Here is a 23,534-nt window from a genome sequence, read left to right on the forward strand (position 1 = left end):
ACCAGGCTAGGCAAGGGTTAAGAGCAGCTGCGCCTCACTCCTAGAGAAGACAGGAAGTGACGGAGGCGGGTCTTCCGGAGCCCCTCCCCGGCCCCCTCTTGTCTCCTCCGGTGAGTCTCCTCTCCCCCTCGGGGTCCCGGGATGCAGGGGGTCCTATTGGGGGGGGGCTCCTGCAGGGAGGGGCAGGCAGGGCTTTCTTTGCAAAGGGGGGGGCGAGGGGGTTTCTCCAGCTGGGGGTCCCAGACTACAACTCCCATCATCCCTGAGCCCTGGCCTGGCTAGCGGGGGGTGATGGGAGTTGTAGTCCAGCCACGTCTGGGGCCCCAGCTGGAGAAAGGCAGGTCCAGATGCTGGACTGATGACCCCGCGGGGCCCTTCCAGCTCCGCCATGAAACGGAAAACTGCAGCCCAGACCTCAATGCTCAGATCTGCCTCCCCCAGACTGAAGAGGAAGCCTAGGGGACTTGGAAGGGACCCAAAGGACATCTAGTCCTGTTGTTCAGACGTTTAGTGGTGTCCGCGTCTTTCTGACCCCCTGGACCAGAGCAGACCAGGCCCTCCTGTCTTCCACTGCCTCCCTCATGCTGGTAGCTTCTAGAACACTGTCCCTGCATCTCATCCTCTGGCGTCCCCTTCTCCTTGTGCCCTCCATCTTTCCCAACATCAGGGTCTTTTCCAGGGAGTTTTCTCTTCTCATGAGGTGGCCAAAGTCTTGGAGCCTCAGCTTCAGGATCTGTCCTTCCAGTGAGCACTCCGCAATGAAATGGAAAACTGCAGCCAAGACCTAAATCGCAGGTCTTTCCCCAAATGCTCAGATCTGCCTCCCCCAGACTGAAGAGGAAGCCTAGGGGACTCGGAGGGGACCCAAAGGACATCTAGTCCAGCCCCTGCAATGCAGGAATCTCTGCTCAGTTCCCCATTGCAGGCGGCCCTCCACCTTCTGCCCAGAAACCTCCAAGGAAGGAGAGGCCGCCATCTCTCCTGGGGGTGACAGGGCCCAACAGCTCTTCGCTTTTTCCAAATGCTTAGTCGGAATCTCCTTTCTGCAGGAGGTCTTGCCATCCAAGAGGAGAGGCCATGGTGGGAAGGAGGGGCAGTGCGGCCCAAAGGTTAGAGTGGCGGACTGGGACATGGGAGAGCAGGGTTCGATTCGCCACTCAGCCATGAAGCTCCCTGGGTGAGCTTGAGTCAGTCACCATCTCTTCGCCTCGCCTTCCTCACAGGGTTGTTGTGAGGGTGAAATAGGGAGGAGGAGAATCCCGTATTCCCCCTTGGGATCCTTGGACATAAAAGTGGTCTGTACATGTAATAAACAAATCCCAGGGTGCGGGTGGGTGAAAGAGGCAGCCCCCTCCAAGGGCTGAGAGTAAGGGGGAGACCCTCTCTCCACAGCCCCCTCGGCTCAAGCTACGGTTCCCCAAGGCCCCTGGCAAGGAGTCCCCTGTTAAGCCACTCTAGGAATTGCGGGAGAGGGCGCTTTCCTGTCCACTCACCGCATCCTGAACAAACTCCGGTTCCCAGGATTCTTGGGAGGAAGCCGTAGCTCTTGCAAGGGCTCTGGTCCTGCTGGGCAGGTGCACCACGGGGTCCGGGGTCTTCTTCTTATGCTTTATAATATAATAATAATAATTTAAAGGGTCTGGTCCTGCTGGGCAGGTGCACCACGGGGTCCGGGGTCTTCTTATGGGCTTTATAATAATTTATACCCAGCCCACCTGGCCGGGTTTCCCCAGCCACTCTGGGCGGCTTCCAACAAAGGATTAAAAATACATTAAAACATTAGTGGGTAAAAACTTCCCTAAACAAGGTTGCCTTTAGAAACAAGGATCTTAGGAATAATAGGCCCAAATAAATAGGCTGTCTTTTTGTTTCATTTGTGCATCACAAAATGGGCAGAGATGTCCGCAGCATGTGGTCAGTACAGTTTGTGGGTTCTTGGTTCGCGAATGGGTCTAAACCAAACCAGGAACAAAGGAGAAAGAGGATGGCCCCCCATGCGCCAGGTCAGGAGCGCCTCTGGCTGGGCGGAGATGCAGCCTCCTCGAGAGTCATTTTCCTCCTCTGCCTCTGAAGTCTCTGGGGGAAGGCGGGAGGAGCCGGTGATTGACAGCCCAGCCAGGCCGGAGTGGGGTGCAGTTCCCCCGAAAGGCCACCAGGGGGCCGGGGCCTCTCTCTCTGATTGGCTCCCCAGCCAGCCAGAGGGGGGCGGAGCCAGCACTTTGGGCGGGAAAAGGAAAGGAGCCGTTTCTGAGGGAGTTTTGAGTCAGGGATGATGATGATGATGATGATGATGATTTTGTCATTTCTCCCCCTCTTGTCTGGCTGGGCTCCCCCAGCCACTCTGGGCAGCTTCCAGCTCATATAAAGCCATAATAAAGCGTCGACCCTGAAAAGCGAAGCTTCCCCAAAGAGGGCCTTCAAGTGAGAGAGAGAGGCAGAAAGAGGGATCGGGACCCAGGCCTGGACGGAGGGAGAAGTGGCTCTGGATGGAGCCTCTCGGAGGAGAAGCTGGTCTCTGGCCAGAGGAAGAGCCGGTGGAGCCTGTGGGGAAGGCAGGCAGGCAGGCAGGCAGGCAGGCGGATGGACGGACGGGCGTCCCATGGGGGGCTGAGTCTGGGGCAGGAGAGGAGAAGCCGGGGGAAGACCCTCTGAACCAGAGCTGCCCACTTTCAGATTGGAAAAGAAGGGATCCGCAGCCTCGAAAAGAAGGGATCCGCAGCCTCGAAAAGAAGGGATCCGCAGCCTCGAAAAGAAGGGATCCGCAGCCTCCCCTGTCCCAGGGACAGTCGACGGGAGATCTAACAATCCGGGATGGCAGCGGGAAGCGGCGCTGGAATAAGGGAATTTCCTGCAAAAAAGGGGAGGTTGACAGCTATGGTCTGACCGGGGTCTCCTTCCCGTCAGGAGGGGAGAAGGGGACCCCGAGGTCGGTGATCTTATTGGGAAAGACCTGAGAGAGTCGGGTCAAGGACGAAAAGCTCCCTTCTCTGGAGGCAAAGAATGAGGCAGCGCCCAAAGCTTTTCACTGCAACGCCTGCCATTACTAGGGAAAGGAGCAGCAACGCCGGGAAGCATTTGGCCCCCTCTTTGGCCCCCTCAACATCTCCCTCAAGTGGAAGAACCGATTTCGAGAGACGCTGTGCCTGTACTACTGTGTTTTGGCCTTTGACATCTTTCTGTTTAGTTGAATAATAACTTAACTTCTACCTGAAAGAATGCCTCTCCTGACCCAACCTTCTTTCACCAACATTTTGTGTTAAAAAAAAAGCTTTTCTTGTTTGACCAACTCCTGCCTCAGACTGCAAATCACTAGGTTTTCCCTCACGCAAGACGCCCCCCCCTTCAGCATCCTGTGGCAAAGGGTAGAAATTTGGTGGGGCCACGATAATGAGCGAGTCTGCGACATATGAGTTGGTGCTTAGCGGTGGGCTCTGCTCCAGAGGCTCCTCAGAGATTGGGGTCCCAGTGAACCCCTCATGTCAGCACCTTGAACGGAGCCCCATTGTTGTGGGGACTCAGTGAGGAGGGGTAGAAATGCCATTAATAAAGGGAGCCCAGCCAATCATCTGGGAGCTGCCAGATGGGTCTGGCATGACGTGTTTTCGAGAAACCCCTGCTGGGTCTTAGTAATCACAGCATCCTTTTCTCAGTCCTCACAGACTGACGGTTTAATGATCTGTTCTAGGACCTTCCCTGGTTGCCTGGTATCAATCTCAAGCTCACCAGTCAGTAGTTTTTCCTGTTTTTGAAGATGGGGACAACATTTGCCCCCCTCCAGTCTGCAGGAGCCTCTCCTGTTCTCCAAGAATCCCCAGAGCTCTAGATGAAGGCTCTGAGATTACATCCCCAAGCTCCTTCAGTACCGTGGATGCAGCTCAGCCGGTCCTGGAGATCTGAATTCACTTGAAGAAGCCAGGTGTCCAGTTCCTCCCTCTTTTCCGATCCTGGACTGCAGCTCCCTCCTTACATCATTTATTCTTTGATTACTAGCTTGGGCATCACTTTCCTTATGCAGCCACACTGTTTTCCTTAGATGCCTCTCACTTTTCTTTCCGGTTGGCACTGCCTGCATTTGGGCCTTCAATATTTCACCTTGAAGAAGCTCCCATTTCTTTCAGTATTTCAGAACATAGGATCTCACCCAGCATCTCCTTAAGTTTCTTTTAATTGCCCGCCTTAAAGTGAATTCCTGACTACACTCAGCTTGCGTTTCCCTCTGTCTCAGGGGAGGACATGATCACTTCCTCCCAAGTTTCCCAGTAGTTCCACTTGGTTGATCAGTTCCCATCTGTGGTTGAGGACTAGATCCAAGACAGATGATCCCCTTCTTGTTTCTTCCACCTTCTGGGTCATGAAATTGTCACTGAGGCAATTCTCCATGGTCGCTTTCCTTAGACCAGGGCTAGAGGCTTCCTTCTCTTTCTTCTTTTTTCCTGTTAATGAAGGTTCAGAGTCAGGGCAGTGGTGCAGTCCAGCCCTGGCTCCTAGCAAGACTCAGCCACCCTTGCTCAGGAAACATTTCTCTTCTCCTGACCATGTATCAGTCTGATAACAGACCAATATGTTTGCTTTGTAGGATTTGCTAGCACCTCTAGATTGGACCATCAGAACTTGGCAGAAAACGAAAGGATTCCTTTCCATCTCTTGGAGGCTTCATGAGAGCCCAGATGGATGAGCAAGACTCAGCTGGCCCTGAAGCAGGAGGAGGCCCTGCCCTCCAAACTGGGAGCAGTGGGGAATTATGGGAAAACTCAGTGCAGAAGATCCCGGGTGAGGAGGACACCCTCTGCTCAGAGGAGCAGAGCCAGCAGTTGACGCAGTTCTGCTCTCAGGAGGCCAAAGGACCCCGAGAGGCTTGCGGCCGACTCCACCACCTCAACTGTCGGTGGCTGAAGCCAGAAAGTCATACGAAAGCTCAGATGCTGGACCTGGTGATCTTGGAGCAGTTCCTGGCTGTCCTTCCGCTGGAGATGGAGAGCTGGGTGAGGGAATGTGGAGCAGAGACCAGTTCCCAGGCTGTAGCCCTGGCCGAAGGTTTCCTCCTGAGTCAGGCAGAGGAGAGGAAGCAGGCAGAGCAGCAGGTGAGAGAGACTTTCCTCTGGAAACTCCCAAGGGGCTCCAAGCAAGACAGGGAGCCTTCCAAGATGCTCTCCTAACGGCTCGCCCTCTTTGGAGAAGCAAGGGATGAGATCTGCTCCCCTAAAGTGTTTGCTCCGATCATTCCTTTTCTAATCCTTCTCCCCATTCTCTGTTTTGAACCCTTGTTACTCTTTCAGGAAAAGGGTCTCTTTGCAGAAATGGGCCTGGATTCCTGTGAGGCAGAGAAGACTCCGTTGGACGCCAGAGGGAGGCCACTGGGTAAGGAGGAACTCGTCTTTCTTCTCATTCTGTGGATCTTGAAACTAATCTTTGGGTTCTGTTCATCTTTAGGGGGGGAGGCACTTGGGGCCAAGAGCCCAAAGGAGGGCAGATGTATTTTGAAGAACCAAAATTTGAAATGGGTACAATGTCAAAATGCACTCAACAAGCAAGACCTTTTCCATGGCACATCTGTGGCCCTTATCTCTAAGTGCTGAACCTCTAGTTAGAGGTAGGTAGCCGTCTTGGTCAGCCGTAGTTGGAAAAGGAAAAAAATGAGCTTTCGTGTGCATGCAAACTACTTCAGATACACTGAAACAGAAGTCTCTTTCAGCAGCCTGTTTCAGTGTGTCTGAAGAAGTGAGAGACGCAGAAACTGATGGCTTCCCTTTGACTTTTGTCTCTCGCAGGTGACCGAAGGATGCCCCCCAGACCTCCTCATCCATCTTTTCATGAGAACGGAGGAGAAGCAGCAGCTGTGGAAACAGATCTGGTATGGGGAAAGAGCTTTGTGGGGAAAGAGTCAGAGGAGTGGGGCAGCCAGGGAGCCTCTGGGCCGGAAAGAATTTCTCCTCCTCTTGGCTTCTGTCAAAGCCTCTGTCCTGAACAAAGATGGACAATGCCATTCAGGAAGGTTTATGTGCTGACAGGAATGAATAGCCATCTCTCCTTAACTGGGCTTCGGAATGTCACTATTTTTATGATTTATCAGTAGCTGCAGTTATATTTCTATATTGAACTAATCAGGCTTCTAAGCAGTTGAGAAGCTTCCAAGAAGTTGAGAAGCCATAGCAAACAGTGGCCGGGATTCACCTCAGCAGCCCCATCAGCTGAAGAAGGGGAATTCCCCTCCTCCCCCTCTCTGTGCCCCCATGAGCCCCTTGAAGTTGGCTGTAGGGCAGAGGGAGGGTCCCATCGCCCCCCAAGCATCACACAGCGGGAGTAGAGAAGGGATCGTTCTGTCTGGCAGACAGGAATACTTCCACAGACAGAATGATTTGAAGAACATCATGCGGAGTTCCACCCATTCACACAAAGATTAATACCCATCATTAGAATGCACAGTAAAATAAATCAGTTGAAATGCTAAAATAGGCATCCAGACCTAAAATGTGCAGCCAAATAATCCCATGAAAAGAACACAACAAGGAATGGGCAGAAAACAACTGAGCAATGTATAGTGGATAATCTTTATGCTGTCTCAGAAGAGGACCTTTTTCCTTTTCCTTCAGGGTCCTCTGTGCTTTGAAGATGTCGCTGTGTATTTCACAGAGGAGGAATGGGCGTTGCTGGATCCTGACCAGAGAGCTCTGCATAAGGAAGTCATGGAGGAGAATCGTAGGATTGTGGACTCTCTCAGTAAGGATTCCTGCTGGACTATAATATATGTTTTGAAATACACCCACCCACCCACGCAAACCCACACACCCCTACCTCCACCTGTGAGAATCCTGCAATATTTTGCTGGCGCTTGACAGCATCTGGGATTCTCCTTCCCCGCAGCTCACCTTGAATCTACTGTTCTGTCTGCAAATATTCTTGCCCCACATATGCCTTTTTAAACCATGACCAGGCTGGTCTGAGCTGCCCAGACCTTCTTGAATGTAACTTTCTGTATGTGGCAGAAGAAGTAGCAGCTTCTGTGAGGTTTTCTGTTTCTGCTTCAATCACTTTCTGGTTGACCAAAGAGACAACTGGCCTTGCAGATGGAGGAGATTCTATGATTAGGCCAAACAAGATCCTTCCCGGAAGATGCCAGTCTGTTTGAATCTCAGGTTCCCATCAATCTGTGTGTCAATGAGAGTCAACAAAGCCAGTGAACCCTGTAGTAAGACATCGGATCTAACTCCCTTCCGTTCTTCATCGATCACAAACATTCATTAGCAGTCTTCCATAATTTGGTGCTTTATTTCTTCCTGAGGCTCTAATCTGTTTCTCTCTTTGATGCAGGTGGAGATGGATTGGAAATTATGAACAAGGGGAACCGTGACAACATTCACACTGTGTGGAAGTTGTATAAATATTTGGAGTGTGGAGAGAGTTATAGTCTGAGCTCCCATTCTACTTCACATAAAATATATCCTACTGGGAAAAATCGTTATTGGTACTTGGAAGATGGTAAGACATTTCGTCAGAAGACATTTCTCACTTTCCCTAAAAGAACTCACAGCAGGGAGAAACCCCATCAGTGTTTGGAATGTGGGAAGAGGTTCAGTCACAGGGCTGTGCTCAAGGCCCATCAAAGAAGTCATACAGGAGAGAAACCCTCTAAGTGCTTGGAATGTGGAAAGAGCTTCAGGCAGAAAGCTAATCTCACAGATCATCAAAGAATTCATACAGGGGAGAAACCATATCAGTGCTTGGAATGTGGAAAGAGCTTCAAACTGAAGAGACATCTCACTTATCATCAAGCAATTCATAGTCAGGAGAGACCATATCAGTGCTTGGAGTGTGGGAAGAGCTTCAGGGAGAAATCTAAGCTCACTTCCCATCAAAGAATTCATACAGGGGAGAAACCATATCAGTGCTTGGAGTGTGGGAAGAGCTTCAGTCAGAGGGGTCATCTCACTTCCCATCAAAGTATTCATACAGGGAAGAAACCATATCAGTGCTTAGAATGTGGAAAGAATTTTAGTCGGAAGGATACCCTTACTTCACATGAAAGAATTCACCGAGTGGAGAAACCATATAAATGCTTGGAATGTGGAAGGGGCTTCATTAAGGGCTGCCAGCTCACTTCCCATCAAACAATTCACACTGGGGAGAAACCCCATCAGTGCTTAGATTGTGGGAAGACCTTCACTCGCAAGAATAGTCTCACTTTCCATCAAAGAATTCATACAGGGGAGAAACCATATCAGTGCTTGGAATGTGGGAAGAACTTCACTAGCAAGAATAGTTTCACTTCCCATCAAAGAATTCATACAGGGGAGAAACCATATCAGTGCTTGGAATGCGGAAAGAGCTTCAGGGAGAAATCTAAGCTCACTTCCCATCAAAGAATTCATACAGGGGAGAAACCATATCAGTGCTTGGAATGTGGGAAGAACTTCACTAGCAAGAATAGTTTCACTTCCCATCAAAGAAGTCATACAGGGGAGAAACTATATCAGTGCTTGGAATGTGGAAAGAGCTTCAGGCAGAAAGCTAAGCTCACAGCCCATCAAAGAAGTCATACAGGCGAGAAACCATATCAGTGCTTGGAATGTGGAAAGAATTTTAGTCGGAAGGATACCCTTACTTCACATGAAAGAATTCACCGAGTGGAGAAACCATATAAATGCTTTGAATGTGGAAGGGGCTTCTTTAGGGGCTGCCAGCTCACTTCCCATCAAACAATTCACACTGGGGAGATACCCCATCAGTGCTTGGAATGTGGAAAGAGCTTCAGTCACAAGCAGGGTCTCACTTCCCATCAAAGAATTCATACAGGGGAGAAACCGTATCTGTGCTTGGAATGTGGAAAGAAGTTCACCTGGAAAAAAACTTTCACTTCCCATCAAAGAATTCATACAGGGGAGAAACCGTATCAGTGCTTGGAATGTGGAAAGAGCTTCAGTCACAGGCCGGGTCTCACTTACCATCAAAGAATTCATACAGGGGAGAAACCATATCAGTGCTTGGAATGTGGAAAGAGCTTCAGTAGGAAGAGAAGTCTGACTTGCCATCAAAGAAGGCATACAAGGTATGAACCCTATAAATGCTTGGAGTGTGGAAAGAGTTTCAGTCAGAAGGACCATCTCATATCCCATCAAAGTATTCATACAGGGGAGAAGCCATATCGGTGCTTGGAATGTGGAAAGAGCTTCAAATGGAAGAAAAGTCTCACTTCCCATCAAAGAATTCACAGCAGGGAGAATCATCTTATTTGAAGATGGGTCTTCTATCTCCTCTCAATCTCCTCTTTTCCAGACTAAGCCTATCCAGCTCCTTCTATCGTTCCTTAAAAGGCTTGGTTTCCAAATGCTTGATTATATTGGTCACCATTCTCTGCACAGATTCCAACTTCTCAATATCCTCCTTTGATTGTGACATCCAGAATTGAGCACAGGACTCCAGGTGTGGTCTGACCAAGGCAGAAAGGAATATAGTATTACTTCCCATGACCTGGACATTAGACATCTGTTGATGTAGCCTGAAATAGCATTAGCTTATTTTGCTACTGACTCACCTTGTTGACTCACGTTAAGCTTGTGTCCTTTTCACATGTGCTGCTGGCAAGCGTGGTGTTTCCCATAGAATCATAGAATTGTAGAGGTCTAATGGTCTTAGTGGACCACAAGCTAAACATGATTCAATCGTCTGATGGCATCCAGCATGGAAGGAGTGCCTCCGTTTTTTAGCATTTTTAGGGTTAGGGTTCCACTGCGGGAGGCAGTGGAAGACAGGAGGGCCTGGCGTGCTCTGGTCCAGGGGGTCATGAAGAGGCGGACACAACTAAACAACAAGCAGTCTCTGCTCTTTTTGCCTTCCCTGGGAGGAAGGCTGAGTGGATGTCTGAAACTCAGTGTCAAAGTGAAACTCAGTCCAGATAAGACTGAGGCAGTTAGTGGGTGGTGCCCTAGACCAGATGGGTGGGAGATGGCCTGCTCTTAAAAGAAATTAAATTGGTTTTACATAAAGTTATACATAATAACTGTAACCTTTCCAAAACATACAAAATATCAAGGTTCTTTCACACCTTCAGACCTTCCCCCACATGGGTTCCAGTTCTAAAGATGTTATCTTTTCCCTTTTCCCTGCATCTTTTACCATTATCCATCTCTTATGTAACCATAGTAACCAAAGTTCAGTTCACATTGCAAGTGTCAGTGCATCCCTGCCCGTGATTTTAACTGTCTACAGTATCTGTCAAGTATACTGTCAAGTATACAATAAAATTATTCCAGTCTTTTAAAAATACTTGTTCTTCCTGGTTTCTGATCTTTGCCCTTAGTCTCGCCATTTGTGCGCATTCCATCAGTTTGGTCTGCCGCTCTTCCTTAGTCGGTAGAATCATAGAATCATAGAATCATAGAGTTGGAAGAGGCCACAAGGGCCATCGAGTCCAACCCCCTGCCAAGCAGGAAACACCATCAGAGGACTCCTGACATATGGTTGTCAAGCCTCTGCTTAAAGACCTCCAAAGTAGGAGACTCCACCACACTCCTTGGCAGCAAATTCTTCACCTTCTTTCCATCTCTGGGCCAAAAACATTCCCGCTGCCGTCATTCCGTACGTAAACAGTCTCTTATTTCCTTTGGGAATTCATCACATATATTATATTATAACAGAGAAGCCTCTGGTTTTCTGCCAAAGGGTGAGGGGAGAGACTCCACCAGGCAAGGCCTCCTTCCACCTGCCTTGCCCACCCTCTGCTTCTCAATGTGTTTTGTATTGTTTTGTCTACTGTGGCTTGCCGTTGTTTTATTGATTATATTTAGATATTATTGTAACTGTTAGGTGGATTTCTGTTTAACTTTTATATGTTATTATTATGTTATACTATTCTAATTAATGGTTGAATGTTGCTATTTTGATGTACGCTGCCCATTTTAAAGTTATGTTTTGTATTGCATTAGATTGTTAGAAGATGTACATTTTCTGTTTCTTCAGCTTGTAAACCGTCTTGAGGATTGTAAGATAGAAAGGCAGTATACAAATTAAAATTGATGATGTTGATGATGACAAAAGTTTTCTTAAACGCTTTCTTTAATTCAGTATATATCATTCCCCAGAACGCTTTTACCACTCCACAGGACCACCACATATGATAAAAGGTACCTTCTTTCCTTTTACATTTCCAGCACAAATTTGAGCTGGTTCTATACATTTGTGCAATTTTACTCAGTGTTAGGTACCAACAGTACATCATTTTCATATAGTTTTCTTTCAATGGAAAAGCAAGCTGTAAATTTCAAATCCTCTTTCCATGACTTTTCCCATGATAGAAATTGTATATTATAACCAAAGTCTCTTGCCCATCACTGATTTTACTTCATCATTTTTAGTATACCATTCTAGGGAGATCTCCTGCTCTTGATGGGGTGACCTTTCCTCTGAAGGAGCAGCTTCATAGCTTGGGGTCCTCCTGGATCCTTTCCTGTCGCTCCAGGCTCAGGTGGCCTCCGTTGCCCAGAGTGCCTTCCATCAGCTTCGGCTGGTGGCCCAACTACGCCCCTGTCTGGGCAGGGATCACCTACCTACTAATGTCTATGCTCTGGCAACCTCAAGGTTAGATTACTGCAATGCGTTACACATTGGGCTGCCTCTGAAGACGGTTCGGAAACTTCAGCTGGTGCAGAATTCAGCGGCCAGGATCTCACCGGAGCAAGACGGTTTGAACATATTGCACCAATCCTGGTCCGACTGCACTGGCTGCCAATTCAGTGTGCTGGTTTGACCTATAAAGCCTTAAACAGCTGAGGACCGCAATTCCTCAAGGACCACCTCTCTCCATATGAACCTACCCGGACCCTAAGATCATCTTTTGAGGCCCTTCATCGTGTCCCTCCTCCCTGAGAGGTCCGGAGGGTGGCAGCACAGGAACGGGGCCTTCTCTGCAGTGGCTCCCCATGTGAAGAATGCTCTCCCCAGGGAGGTTCCCCCAAGCGCCTTTCTTACACACCTTTAGGCACCGGGCAAAAATGTTCTTTTTTAACCAGGCCTTTGGTTGATTTGATTGACATCCTATGGCCTTTTAAAATGTGTTTGGGGGGGGAGGGTTTATCAGGTGGTTGTTGTTTTTATTTTTATTATTCTGTGGTTTTATATTCTGGTTTTATTTTGTGAATTGCCCTGAAAGCCTGTGGGCATAGGGCGGTATATAAATTTAATAAAGAAGTAAAATGTCTCCTCCCAGGCTTGTTTCCCCCTCTGGATAAACAGCTCCTGCTGAAGTTGCAGGGGGGCAGCGAGAGCGGCAGTAGCAGACCCAGCACCCCCCTCTTGCGCCCCAGAGGCGCTTGCTCTAAAGGGGAAGGGGAGGCCAAGGCAGCCCCCCTTTTCCTGCTCAGTCCAACACGTGGACCTTCCCTTCCTCTGTTGGGTGAGGAAGGGCCGCTGGACGGTCAAGGCCCGTCAAAGGCGACTGGGGTGCAGAGCTCATCTTCCTTCGGGCTGAGGGAGCCCATGTTGGTCCGCAGACAGGTTTCCGGGTCATATGGGCAGCAGGACTGAACCGCTTCCGGTGCAACGGGACACTGTGAGAAGTGCCAGAGCGCACAGAAACACCACAGTGGTACCTATTTCTCTACTTGCGCTGGTGTGCTTTTGAACTGTTAGGTTGGCAGGAGCTGGGACAGAGCAAGGGGAGCTCAGTCATGGGGACTGGAAACACAGACCTTCCGCTGGGCAGCCCAAGTCTCAGTGGCTTATAGACCACAGAACCCCCTGTGCCCCACGACCTTCCCTTTTTTTGCGGGAAATTCCCTTATTCCAGCACCATTTCCCGCTGGTATCCCAGATTGTTAGATCTCCCATAGACTGTCCCTGGGACAGGGGAGGCTGCGGATCCCTTATTTTCAAATCTGAAAGTGGACATCTCTGGCCCTGCCTGCTCTTTAGCCCTGGCCCTAATAGGCCAGAAATTGCAACCCCTCCAGGCCCCCCCGCCCTGCCTTCTGCCCTGCCCATCCCGGGGGGACAGGGGGCTCCTCTTTCCCCTCTCGGCTCCTGGCCAGGCTCCTTTTCCTCCTCCGGCCCCCAGGCTCCCCACAAACGAGGGACCAGCTGGGCGCGCCATTGTGGGCACAGGATCCTGGGCCGGATGGGTCCCCTTTGGCGCAATGCAGCTGCCTCAGAGCTCTTCTTGCACGGAGCCTCCATGGCCAGAGCCAGTCTACCTTAGAGGGCAAAAGGCGCTCTCCTCCTGGGTGCCATTGTGGGCGCAGGATCCCGGGCCGGATGGGTCCCCTTTGGCACAAGGCACCTGCCCCAGGGCTCTCCCTGGTTTCGGAGGAGTCCTGCATGGAGCCTCCCACTGCTATCCCGGATTGTTAGACATCCCATAGACTGTCCCCGGGACAGGGGAGGCTGCTGATCCCTTCTTTTCAAATCTGAAAGTGGACAGCTATGACAGGATCCCGGGCCGGATGGGTCCCCTTTAGCGCGAGGCACCTGCCTCAGAGCTCTTCTTGCATGGAGCCTCCAGGGCCAGAGCCAGTCTACCTTAGAGCGGCACAAGGCGCTCTCCTCCTGCTTGGGGCGCCTGGGTGCCGGATTGCTAGACCTCCCCTAGCCTGTCCCCGGGCCCGGGGAGGCTGCTGCTCCCTTGTCCGCTCTGGCCCTGCCCATCCCGGGGGGGGGGGGAGGGGGCTCCTCTTTCTCCTTCTCGCCAGGCTAGGCAAGGGTTAAGAGCAGCTGAGCCGCCTTCCTAGAGAGGACAGGAAAGGAATGACGGAGGCGGGTCTTCCGGAGCCCCTCCCCGGCCCCCTCTTGTCTCCTCCGGTGAGTCTCCTCTCCCCCTCGGGGTCCCGGGATGCAGGGGGTCCTATTGGGGGGGGGCTCCTGCAGGGAGGGGCAGGCAGGGCTTTCTTTGCAAAGGGGGGGGCGAGGGGGTTTCTCCAGCTGGGGGTCCCAGACTACAACTCCCCTCATCCCTGAGCCCTGGCCTGGCTAGCGGGGGGTGATGGGAGTTGTAGTCCAGCCACGTCTGGGGCCCCAGCTGGAGAAAGGCAGGTCCAGATGCTGGACTGATGACCCCGCGGGGCCCTTCCAGCTCCGCCATGAAACGGAAAACTGCAGCCCAGACCTCAATGCTCAGATCTGCCTCCCCCAGACTGAAGAGGAAGCCTAGGGGACTTGGAAGGGACCCAAAGGACATCTAGTCCTCTCCTTTAGTCGTTTAGTCATGTCCGCCTCTTCGTGACCCCCTGGACCAGAGCAGACCAGGCCCTCCTGTCTTCCACTGCCTCCCTCATGCTGGTAGCTTCCAGAACACTGTCCCTGCATCTCATCCTCTGGCGTCCCCTTCTCCTTGTGCCCTCCATCTTCCCCAACATCAGGGTCTTTTCCAGGGAGTTTTCTCTTCTCATGAGGTGGCCAAAGTCTTGGACCCTCAGCTTCAGGATCTGTCCTTCCAGTGAGCACTCCACAATGAAACGGAAAACTGAAGCCCAGACCTAAATCGCAGGTCTTTCCCCAAATGCTCAGATCTGCATCCCCCAGACTGAAGAGGAAGCCTCTCACTTTTCTTTCCGGTTGGGACTGCCTGCATTTGGGCCTTCAATATTTCACCTTGAAGAAGCTCCCATTTCTTTCAGTATTTCAGAACATAGGATCTCACCCAGCATCTCCTTAAGTTTCTTTTAATTGCCCGCCTTAAAGTGAATTCCTGACTACACTCAGCTTTCGTTTCCCTCTGTCTCAGGGGAGGACATGATCACTTCCTCCCAAGTTTCCCAGTACTTCCACTTGGTTGATCAGTTCCCATCTGTTGTTGAGGACTAGGTCCAAGACAGATGATCCCCTTCTTGTTTCTTCCACCTTCTGGGTCATGAAATTGTCACTGAGGCAATTCTCCATGGTCGCTTTCCTTAGACCAGGGCTAGAGGCTTCCTTCTCTTTCTTCTTTTTTCCTGTTAATGAAGGTTCAGAGTCAGGGCAGTGGTGCAGTCCAGCCCTGGCTCCTAGCAAGACTCAGCCACCCTTGCTCAGGAAACATTTCTCTTCTCCTGACCATGTATCAGTCTGATAACAGACCAATATGTTTGCTTTGTAGGATTTGCTAGCACCTCTAGATTGGACCATCAGAACTTGGCAGAAAACGAAAGGATTCCTTTCCATCTCTTGGAGGCTTCATGAGAGCCCAGATGGATGAGCAAGACTCAGCTGGCCCTGAAGCAGGAGGAGGCCCTGCCCTCCAAACTGGGAGCAGTGGGGAATTATGGGAAAACTCAGTGCAGAAGATCCCGGGTGAGGAGGACACCCTCTGCTCAGAGGAGCAGAGCCAGCAGTTGACGCAGTTCTGCTCTCAGGAGGCCAAAGGACCCCGAGAGGCTTGCGGCCGACTCCACCACCTCAACTGTCGGTGGCTGAAGCCAGAAAGTCATACGAAAGCTCAAATGTTGGACCTGGTGATCTTGGAGCAGTTCCTGGCTGTCCTTCCGCTGGAGATGGAGAGCTGGGTGAGGGAATGTGGAGCGGAGACCAGTTCCCAGGCTGTAGCCCTGGCCGAAGGTTTCCTCCTGAGTCAGGCAGAGGAGAGGAAGCAGGCAGAGCAGCAGGTGAGAGAGACTTTCCTCTGGAAACTCCCAAGGGGCTCCAAGCAAGACAGGGAGCCTTCCAAGATGCTCTCCTAACGGCTCGCCCTCTTTGGAGAAGCAAGGGATGAGATCTGCTCCCCTAAAGTGTTTGCTCCGATCATTCCTTTTCTAATCCTTCTCCCCATTCTCTGTTTTGAACCCTTGTTACTCTTTCAGGGAAAGGATCTCTTTGCGGAAATGGGCCTGGATTCCTGTGAGGCAGAAAAGACTCCATTGGACGCCAGAGGGAGGCCACTGGGTAAGGAGGAACTCGTCTTTCTTCTCATTCTGTGGATCTTGAAACTAATCTTTGGGTTCTGTTCATCTTTAGGGGGGGAGGCACTTGGGGCCAAGAGCCCAAAGGGGGGGAAGATATATTTTGAAGAACAAAAATTAGAAATGGGTACAATGTCAAAATGCACTCAACAAGCAAGACCTTTTCCATGGCACATCTGTGGCCCTTATCTCTAAGTGCTGAACCTCTAGTTAGAGGTAGGTAGCCGTCTTGGTCAGCCGTGGTTGGAAAAGGAAAAAAATGAGCTTTCGTGTGCATGCAAACTACTTCAGATACACTGAAACAGAAGTCTCTTTCAGCAGCCTGTTTCAGTGTGTCTGAAGAAGTGAGAGACGTAGAAACTGATGGCTTCCCTTTGACTTTTGTCTCTCGCAGGTGACCAAAGGATGCCCCCCAGACCTCCACATCCATCTTTTCATGAGAACGGAGGAGAAGCAGCAGCTGTGGAAACAGATCTGGTATGGGGAAAGAGCTTTGTGGGGAAAGAGTCAGAGGAGTGGGGCAGCCAGGGAGCCTCTGGGCCGGAAAGAATTTCTCCTCCTCTTGGCTTCTGTCAAAGCCTCTGTCCTGAACAAAGATGGACAATGCCATTCAGGAAGGTGTATGTGCTGACAGGAATGAACAGCCATCTCTCCTTAACTGGGATTCGGAATGTCACTATTTTTATGATTTATTAGTAGCTGCAGTTATATTTCTATATTGATCTAATCCGGCTTCTAAGCAGTTGAGAAGCTTCCAAGAAGTTGAGAAGCCATAGCAAACAGTGGCCGGGATTCACCTCAGTAGCCCCATCAGCTGTAGAAGGGGAATTCCCCTCCTCCCCCTCTCTGTGCCCCCATGAGCCCCTTGAAGTTGGCTGTAGGGCAGAGGGAGGGTCCCATTGCCCCCCAAGCATCGCACAGCGGGAGTAGAGAAGGGAGCATTCTGTCTGGCAGACAGGAATACTTCCACAGACAGAATAATTTGAATAGAATAGAATAGAATAGATTCTTTATTGTCATTACACAAGTGCAACATTGCACAAAGTGCAACGAAATTGGATGCCATCCCTTAAAAACAACAAAAGCAAAACAACAACAACAACCAAACAAACCACATTCCAGCCACACCCACACCACACCCATCAAACTCCCAGGTCACACTATCGAGTTACAGCATTCAAAAAGGCCACAGCTCTTGGATAGAAACTGTTTTTCAGTCTATTTGTCTTTGACTTGATGTTTCTATATCTCCTGCCAGAAGGCAGTAGTGCAAACAGACCGTGTCCCGGGTGAGATGAATCCTGCAGGATGTTATTTGCTTTCCTAAGACAACGGGAACCGTACAGTTCTTCCAAAGATGGGAGAGGATGACCAATAATCCTTTGGGCTGTGGTTATGACCTTCTGGAGCACCTTCCTCTCCCTAGCTGTACAACTGGAGAACCAAGCACAAATACAGTATGTAAGAATGCTCTCTATGGAGCCTCGGTAGAAGGACACCAGCAGTCTCTCACTCAGATTGTTCTTCTTTAAAAGTCTGAGGAAATAAATTCTCTGCTGGGCCTTCTTCACCAGAGCAGTGGTATGTGCGCTCCAAGTCATGCCCTGATCGATAGCTACTCCCAAAAACCTGAATTCCGCCACCCTCTCCACCCGTTCCCCGTTGATATACAAGGGCTGAATGTCCGCCTTTTTTTTCCTGTAATCCACCACCAATTCCTTGGTCTTAGCCGTATTAAGAGCCAGATTGAAGAACAGCATGCGGAGTTCCACCCATTCACACAAAGATTAATACTCATCATTAGAATGCACAGTAAAATAAATCATTGAAATGCTAAAATAGGCATCCAGACCTAAAACGTGCAGCCAAATAATCCCATTAAAAGAACACAACAAGGAATGGGCAGAAAACAACTGAGCAATGTATAGTGGATAATCTTTGTGCTGTCTCAGAAGAGGACCTTTTTCCTTTTCCTTCAGGGTCCTCTGTGCTTTGAAGATGTCGCTGTGTATTTCACAGAGGAGGAGTGGGCGTTGCTGGATCCTGACCAGAGAGCTCTGCATAAGGACGTCATGGAGGACAATCGTGCGGCTGTGGATTCTCTCAGTAAGGATTCCTGCTGGACTATAATATATGTTTTGAAATACACCCACCCACCCCTGTGAGAATCCTGCAATATTTTGATGGCGCTTGACAGCATATGGGATTCTCCTTCCCCATAGCTCACCTTGAATCTACTGTTTTGTCTGCAAATATTCTTGCCCCACATATGCCTTTTTAAACCATGACCAGGCTGGTCTGAGCTGTCCAGACCTTCTTGAATGTAACCTTCCATGATGTGGTTAGAATTAGCAGCTTCTGTGAGGTTTTCTGTTTTTGCTTTGGTCGCTTTCTGGTTGACCAAAGAGACAACTGACCTTGCAGATGGGGCAGATTCCACGATTAGGTCAAACAAAATCCACCCTGGAAGATCCCAGGCTGTTTGAATCTCAGGTTCCCATCAATCTGTGCGTCAATGAGAGTCAACAAAGGCAGTGAACCTCGTAGTAAAGCCTTAGATCTAACTCCCTTCCGTTCTTCATCGATCACAAACATTCATTAGCAGTCTTCCATAATTTGGTGCTTTATTTCTTCCTGAGGCTCTAATCGGTTTCTCTCTTTGATGCAGGTGGAGATGGATTGGAAATTATGAACAAGGGGAACCGTGACAACATTCACGCAGTGGGGAAGTTGTATAAATATTTGGAGTGTGGAGAGAGTTATAGTCTGAGCTCCCATTCTACTTCCCATAAAATATATCCTGTTGGCAAAAATCATCGGAACTTGGAAGATAGTAAGACATTTCGTCAGAAGACATTTCGCACTTTCCATAAAAGAATTCATACAGGGGAGAAACCCCATCAGTGCTTAGAATGTGGGAAGAGCTTCAGTTACAGGCATGTGCTCAAGGCCCATCAAAGAATTCATACAGGGGAGAAACCCCATCAGTGCTTAGAATGTGGGAAGAGCTTCAGTTGCAAAAATAGTCTCACTTCCCATCAAAGAATTCATACAGGAGAGAAACCCCATCAGTGCTTAGAATGTGGGAAGAGCTTCAGTTGCAAAAATAGTCTCACTTCCCATCAAAGAATTCATACAGGGGAGAAACCCCATCAGTGCTTAGAATGTGGGAAGAGCTTCAGTTACAGGCATGTGCTCAAGGCCCATCAAAGAATTCATACAGGGGAGAAACCCCATCAGTGCTTAGAATGTGGGAAGAGCTTCAGTTGCAAAAATAGTCTCACTTCCCATCAAAGAATTCATACAGGAGAGAAACCATATCAGTGCTTGGAATGTGGAAAGAATTTTAGTCGGAAGGATTACCTTACTTCACATGAAATAATTCACAAAGGGGAGAAACCCCACCAGTGTTTGGAATGTGGGAAGAGCTTCAAACTGAAGAGACATCTCACTTATCATCAAACAATTCACAGCCGGGAGAGACCATATCAGTGCTTGGAGTGTGGTAAGAGCTTCAGTTGGAAGGACCATCTCATATCCCATCAAAGTATTCATACAGGGGAGAAACCCTATACGTGCTTGGAATGTGGAAAGAGCTTCAGGCAGAAAGCTAAGCTCACAGATCATCAAAGAATTCATACAGGGGAGAAACCATACAAGTGCTTGGAATGTGGAAAGAGCTTCAGGCAGAAAGTTCAGCTCACAGATCATCAAAGAAATCATACAGGGGAGAAACCATATCAGTGCTTGGAATGTGGAAAGAATTTTAGTCGGAAGGGTACCCTTAGTTCACATGAAAGAATTCACCGAGTGGAGAAACCATATAAATGCTTGGAATGTGGAAGGGGCTTCATTAAGGGCTGCCAGCTCACTTCCCATCACAGAATTCATACAGGGGAGAAGCCATATCAGTGCTTGGAATGTGGAAAGAACTTCAGTCAGAAGGGACAACTTACTTCCCATCAAACAAATCACCGTTAGGAGAGACCATATCAGTGCTTGGAATGTGGAAAGAGCTTCAAATGGAAGAAAAGTCTCACTTTCCATCAAGGAACTCACAGCAGGGAGAATCATGGTATTTGAAGATGGGTCTCCTATCTCCTCTCAATCTCCTCTTTTGCAGTCTAAGCCTATCCAGCTCCTTCTATCGTTCCTTAAAAGGCTTGGTTTCCAAATGCTTGATTATATTGGTCACCATTCTCTGCACAGATTCCAACTTCTCAATATCCTCCTTTGATTGTGACATCCAGAATTGAGCACAGGACTCCAGGTGTGGTCTGACCAAGGCAGAAAGGAATATAGTATTACTTCCCATGACCTGGACATTAGACATCTGTTGATGTAGCCTGAAATAGCATTAGCTTATTTTGCTACTGACTCACCTTGTTGACTCACGTTAAGCTTGTGTCCTTTTCACATGTGCTGCTGGCAAGCGTGGTGTTTCCCATAGAATCATAGAATTGTAGAGGTCTAATGGTCTTAGTGGACCACAAGCTAAACATGATTCAATCGTCTGATGGCATCCAGCATGGAAGGAGTGCCTCCGTTTTTTAGCATTTTTAGGGTTAGGGTTCCACTGCGGGAGGCAGTGGAAGACAGGAGGGCCTGGCGTGCTCTGGTCCAGGGGGTCATGAAGAGGCGGACACAACTAAACAACAAGCAGTCTCTGCTCTTTTTGCCTTCCCTGGGAGGAAGGCTGAGTGGATGTCTGAAACTCAGTGTCAAAGTGAAACTCAGTCCAGATAAGACTGAGGCAGTTAGTGGGTGGTGCCCTAGACCAGATGGGTGGGAGATGGCCTGCTCTTAAAAGAAATTAAATTGGTTTTACATAAAGTTATACATAATAACTGTAACCTTTCCAAAACATACAAAATATCAAGGTTCTTTCACACCTTCAGACCTTCCCCCACATGGGTTCCAGTTCTAAAGATGTTATCTTTTCCCTTTTCCCTGCATCTTTTACCATTATCCATCTCTTATGTAACCATAGTAACCAAAGTTCAGTTCACATTGCAAGTGTCCTTGTATCCCTGCCCGTGATTTTAACTGTCTACAGTATCTGTCAAGTATACTGTCAAGTATACAATAAAATTATTCCAGTCTTTTAAAAATACTTGTTCTTCCTGGTTTCTGATCTTTCCCCTTAGTCTCGCCATTTCTGCGCATTCCATCAGTTTGGTCTGCCGCTCTTCCTTAGTCGGTACTTCACCTTCTTTCCATCTCTGGGCCAAAAACATTCTCGCTGCCGTCATTCCGTACGTAAACAGTCTCTTATTTTCTCTGGTAATTCATCACATATATGATATTATAACAGAGAAGCCTCTGGTTTTCTGGCAAAGGGTGAGGGGAGAGACTCCATCAGGCAAGGCCTCCTTCCACCTGCCTTGCCCACCCTCTGCTACTCAATGTGTATTGTATTGTTTTGTCTACTGTGGCTTGCCGTTGTTTTATTGATTATACTTTAGATATTATTGTAACTGTTAGGTGGATTTCTGTTTAACTTTTATATGTTATTATTATGTTATACTATTCTAATTAATGGTTGAATGTTGCTATTTTGATGTACGCTGCCCATTTTATTTTATTTTTTATTTTTTTATAATAATCTTTAAAGTTATGTTTTGTATTGCATTAGATTGTTAGAAGATGTACATTTTCTGTTTCTTCAGCTTGTAAACCGTCTTGAGGATTGTAAGATAGAAAGGCAGTATACAAATTAAAATTGATGATGTTGATGATGACAAAAGTTTTCTTAAACGCTTTCTTTAATTCAGTATATATCATTCCCCAGAACACTTTTACCACTCCACAGGACCACCACATATGATAAAAGGTACCTTCTTTCCTTTTACATTTCCAGCCCAAATTTGAGCTGGTTCCATACATTTGTGCAATTTTACTCAGTGTTAGGTACCAACAGTACATCATATACAGTGGTACCTCGCAAGACGAATGCCTCGCAAGACTGAAAGCTCGCAAGAAGAAAGAGTTTTACGTTTTTCGAGGTGCTTCGCCATACGAATTTCCCTATGGGCTTGCTTCGCAAGACGAAAGCCCATAGGGAAATCTCCGGGGACAGCGGGGAAGCGCAGTGCGTCTTCCCCGCTGTCCCCGGACCTGGTCTGAAGGCGGTCTCCATAGGAACGCATTAATTGATTTTCGATGCATTCCTATGGGAAACCGTGCTTCGCAAGACAAAACATTCGCAAGAAGAAAAAGCTCGCGGAACGAATTAATTTCGTCTTGCAAGGTACCACTGTGGTTTTCTTTCAACAAAGAGTAAGCCGTAAACTTCAAATCCTCTTTCCATGACATTTCCCATGATAATCATAGAATCATAGAGTTGGAAGAGACCACAAGGGCCATTCAGTCCAACCCCCTGCCAAGCAGGAAACACCATCAGAGCACTCCTGACATATGGTTGCCAAGCCTCTGCTTAAAGACCTCCAAAGTAGGAGACTCCACCACACTCCTTGGCAGCAAATTCCACTGTCAAACAGCTCTTACTGTCAGGAAGTTCTTCCTAATGTTTAGGTGGAATCTTCTTTCTTGTAGTTTGGATCCATTGCTCCGTGTCCGCTTCTCTGGAGCAGCAGAAAACAACCTTTCTCCCTCCTCTATGTGACATCCTTTTATATATTTGAACATGGCTATCATATCACTCCTTAACCTCCTCTTCTCCAGGCTAAACATGCCCAGCTCCCTTAGCCGTTCCTCATAAGGCATCGTTTCCAGGCCTTTGACCATTTTGGTTGCCCTCCTCTGGACACGTTCCAGTTTGTCAGTGTCCTTCTTGAATTGTGGTGCCCAGAACTGGACACAGTACTCCAGGTGAGGTCTGACCAGAGCAGAATACAGTGGCACTATTACTTCCCTTGATCTAGATGCTATACTCCTATTGATGCAGCCCAGAATTGCATTGGCTTTTTTAGCTGATAAAAATTGTATATTATAACCATCACAGAATTAACTTCATCATTTTTAGTATACCATTCTAGGGAGATGGCCTGCTCTTGATGGGGTGACCCTTCCTCTGAAGGAGCAGCTTCATAGCTTGGGGTCCTCCTGGATCCTTTCCTGTCGCTCCAGGCTCAGGTGGCCTCCGTGGCCCAGAGTGCCTTCCATCAGCTTCGGCTGGTGGCCCAACTACGCCCCTGTCTGGGCAGGGATCACCCAACTACTGTTGTCTATGCTCTGGCAACCTCAAGGTTAGATTACTGCAGTGCATTATACGGAGGGCTTCCTCTGAAGACGGTTCGGAAACTTCAGCTGGTGCAGAATTCAGCGGCCAGGTTGCTCACCGGAGCAAGACGGTTTGAGCATATTGCACCAATCCTGGTCCGACTGCACTGGGTGCCAATTCAGTGTGCTGGTTTTGACCTATTAAGCCTTAAACATCTCAGGACCGCAATTCCTCAAGGACCGCCTCTCTCCCTATGAACCTACCCGGACCCTAAGATCATCTTCTGAGGCCCTTCATCATGTCCCTCCTCCCTGAGAGGTCCGGAGGGTGGCAGCACAGGAACGGGGCCTTCTCTGCAGTGGCTCCCCATGTGAAGAATGCTCTCCCCAGGGAGGTTCCCCCAAGCGCCTTTCTTACACACCTTTAGGCACCGGGCAAAAATGTTTTTTTTTAACCAGGCCTTTGGTTGATTTGATTGACATCCTATGGCCTTT

At 48.8% G+C, this 23,534-nt stretch overlaps 1 protein-coding gene across 1 annotated transcript; it reads left to right on the forward strand.

Moving 5' to 3' along the window:
• The first annotated feature begins 200 nt into the window (after positions 1-200).
• On the forward strand, positions 201-21,603 carry LOC114595014 (uncharacterized). Its single transcript, XM_077925361.1, is given in 6 exon segments — positions 201-5,081; positions 5,277-5,358; positions 5,769-5,851; positions 6,591-6,717; positions 7,309-9,190; positions 18,725-21,603. Coding segments are annotated over 6 exon segments (3,816 nt in total). The 5' UTR covers positions 201-4,655; the 3' UTR covers positions 19,941-21,603.
• Positions 21,604-23,534: the final 1,931 nt, after the last annotated feature.

Source organism: Podarcis muralis, chromosome 3, assembly GCF_964188315.1.
Source record: "Podarcis muralis chromosome 3, rPodMur119.hap1.1, whole genome shotgun sequence".
Taxonomy (NCBI): Eukaryota; Metazoa; Chordata; class Lepidosauria; order Squamata; family Lacertidae; genus Podarcis; species Podarcis muralis.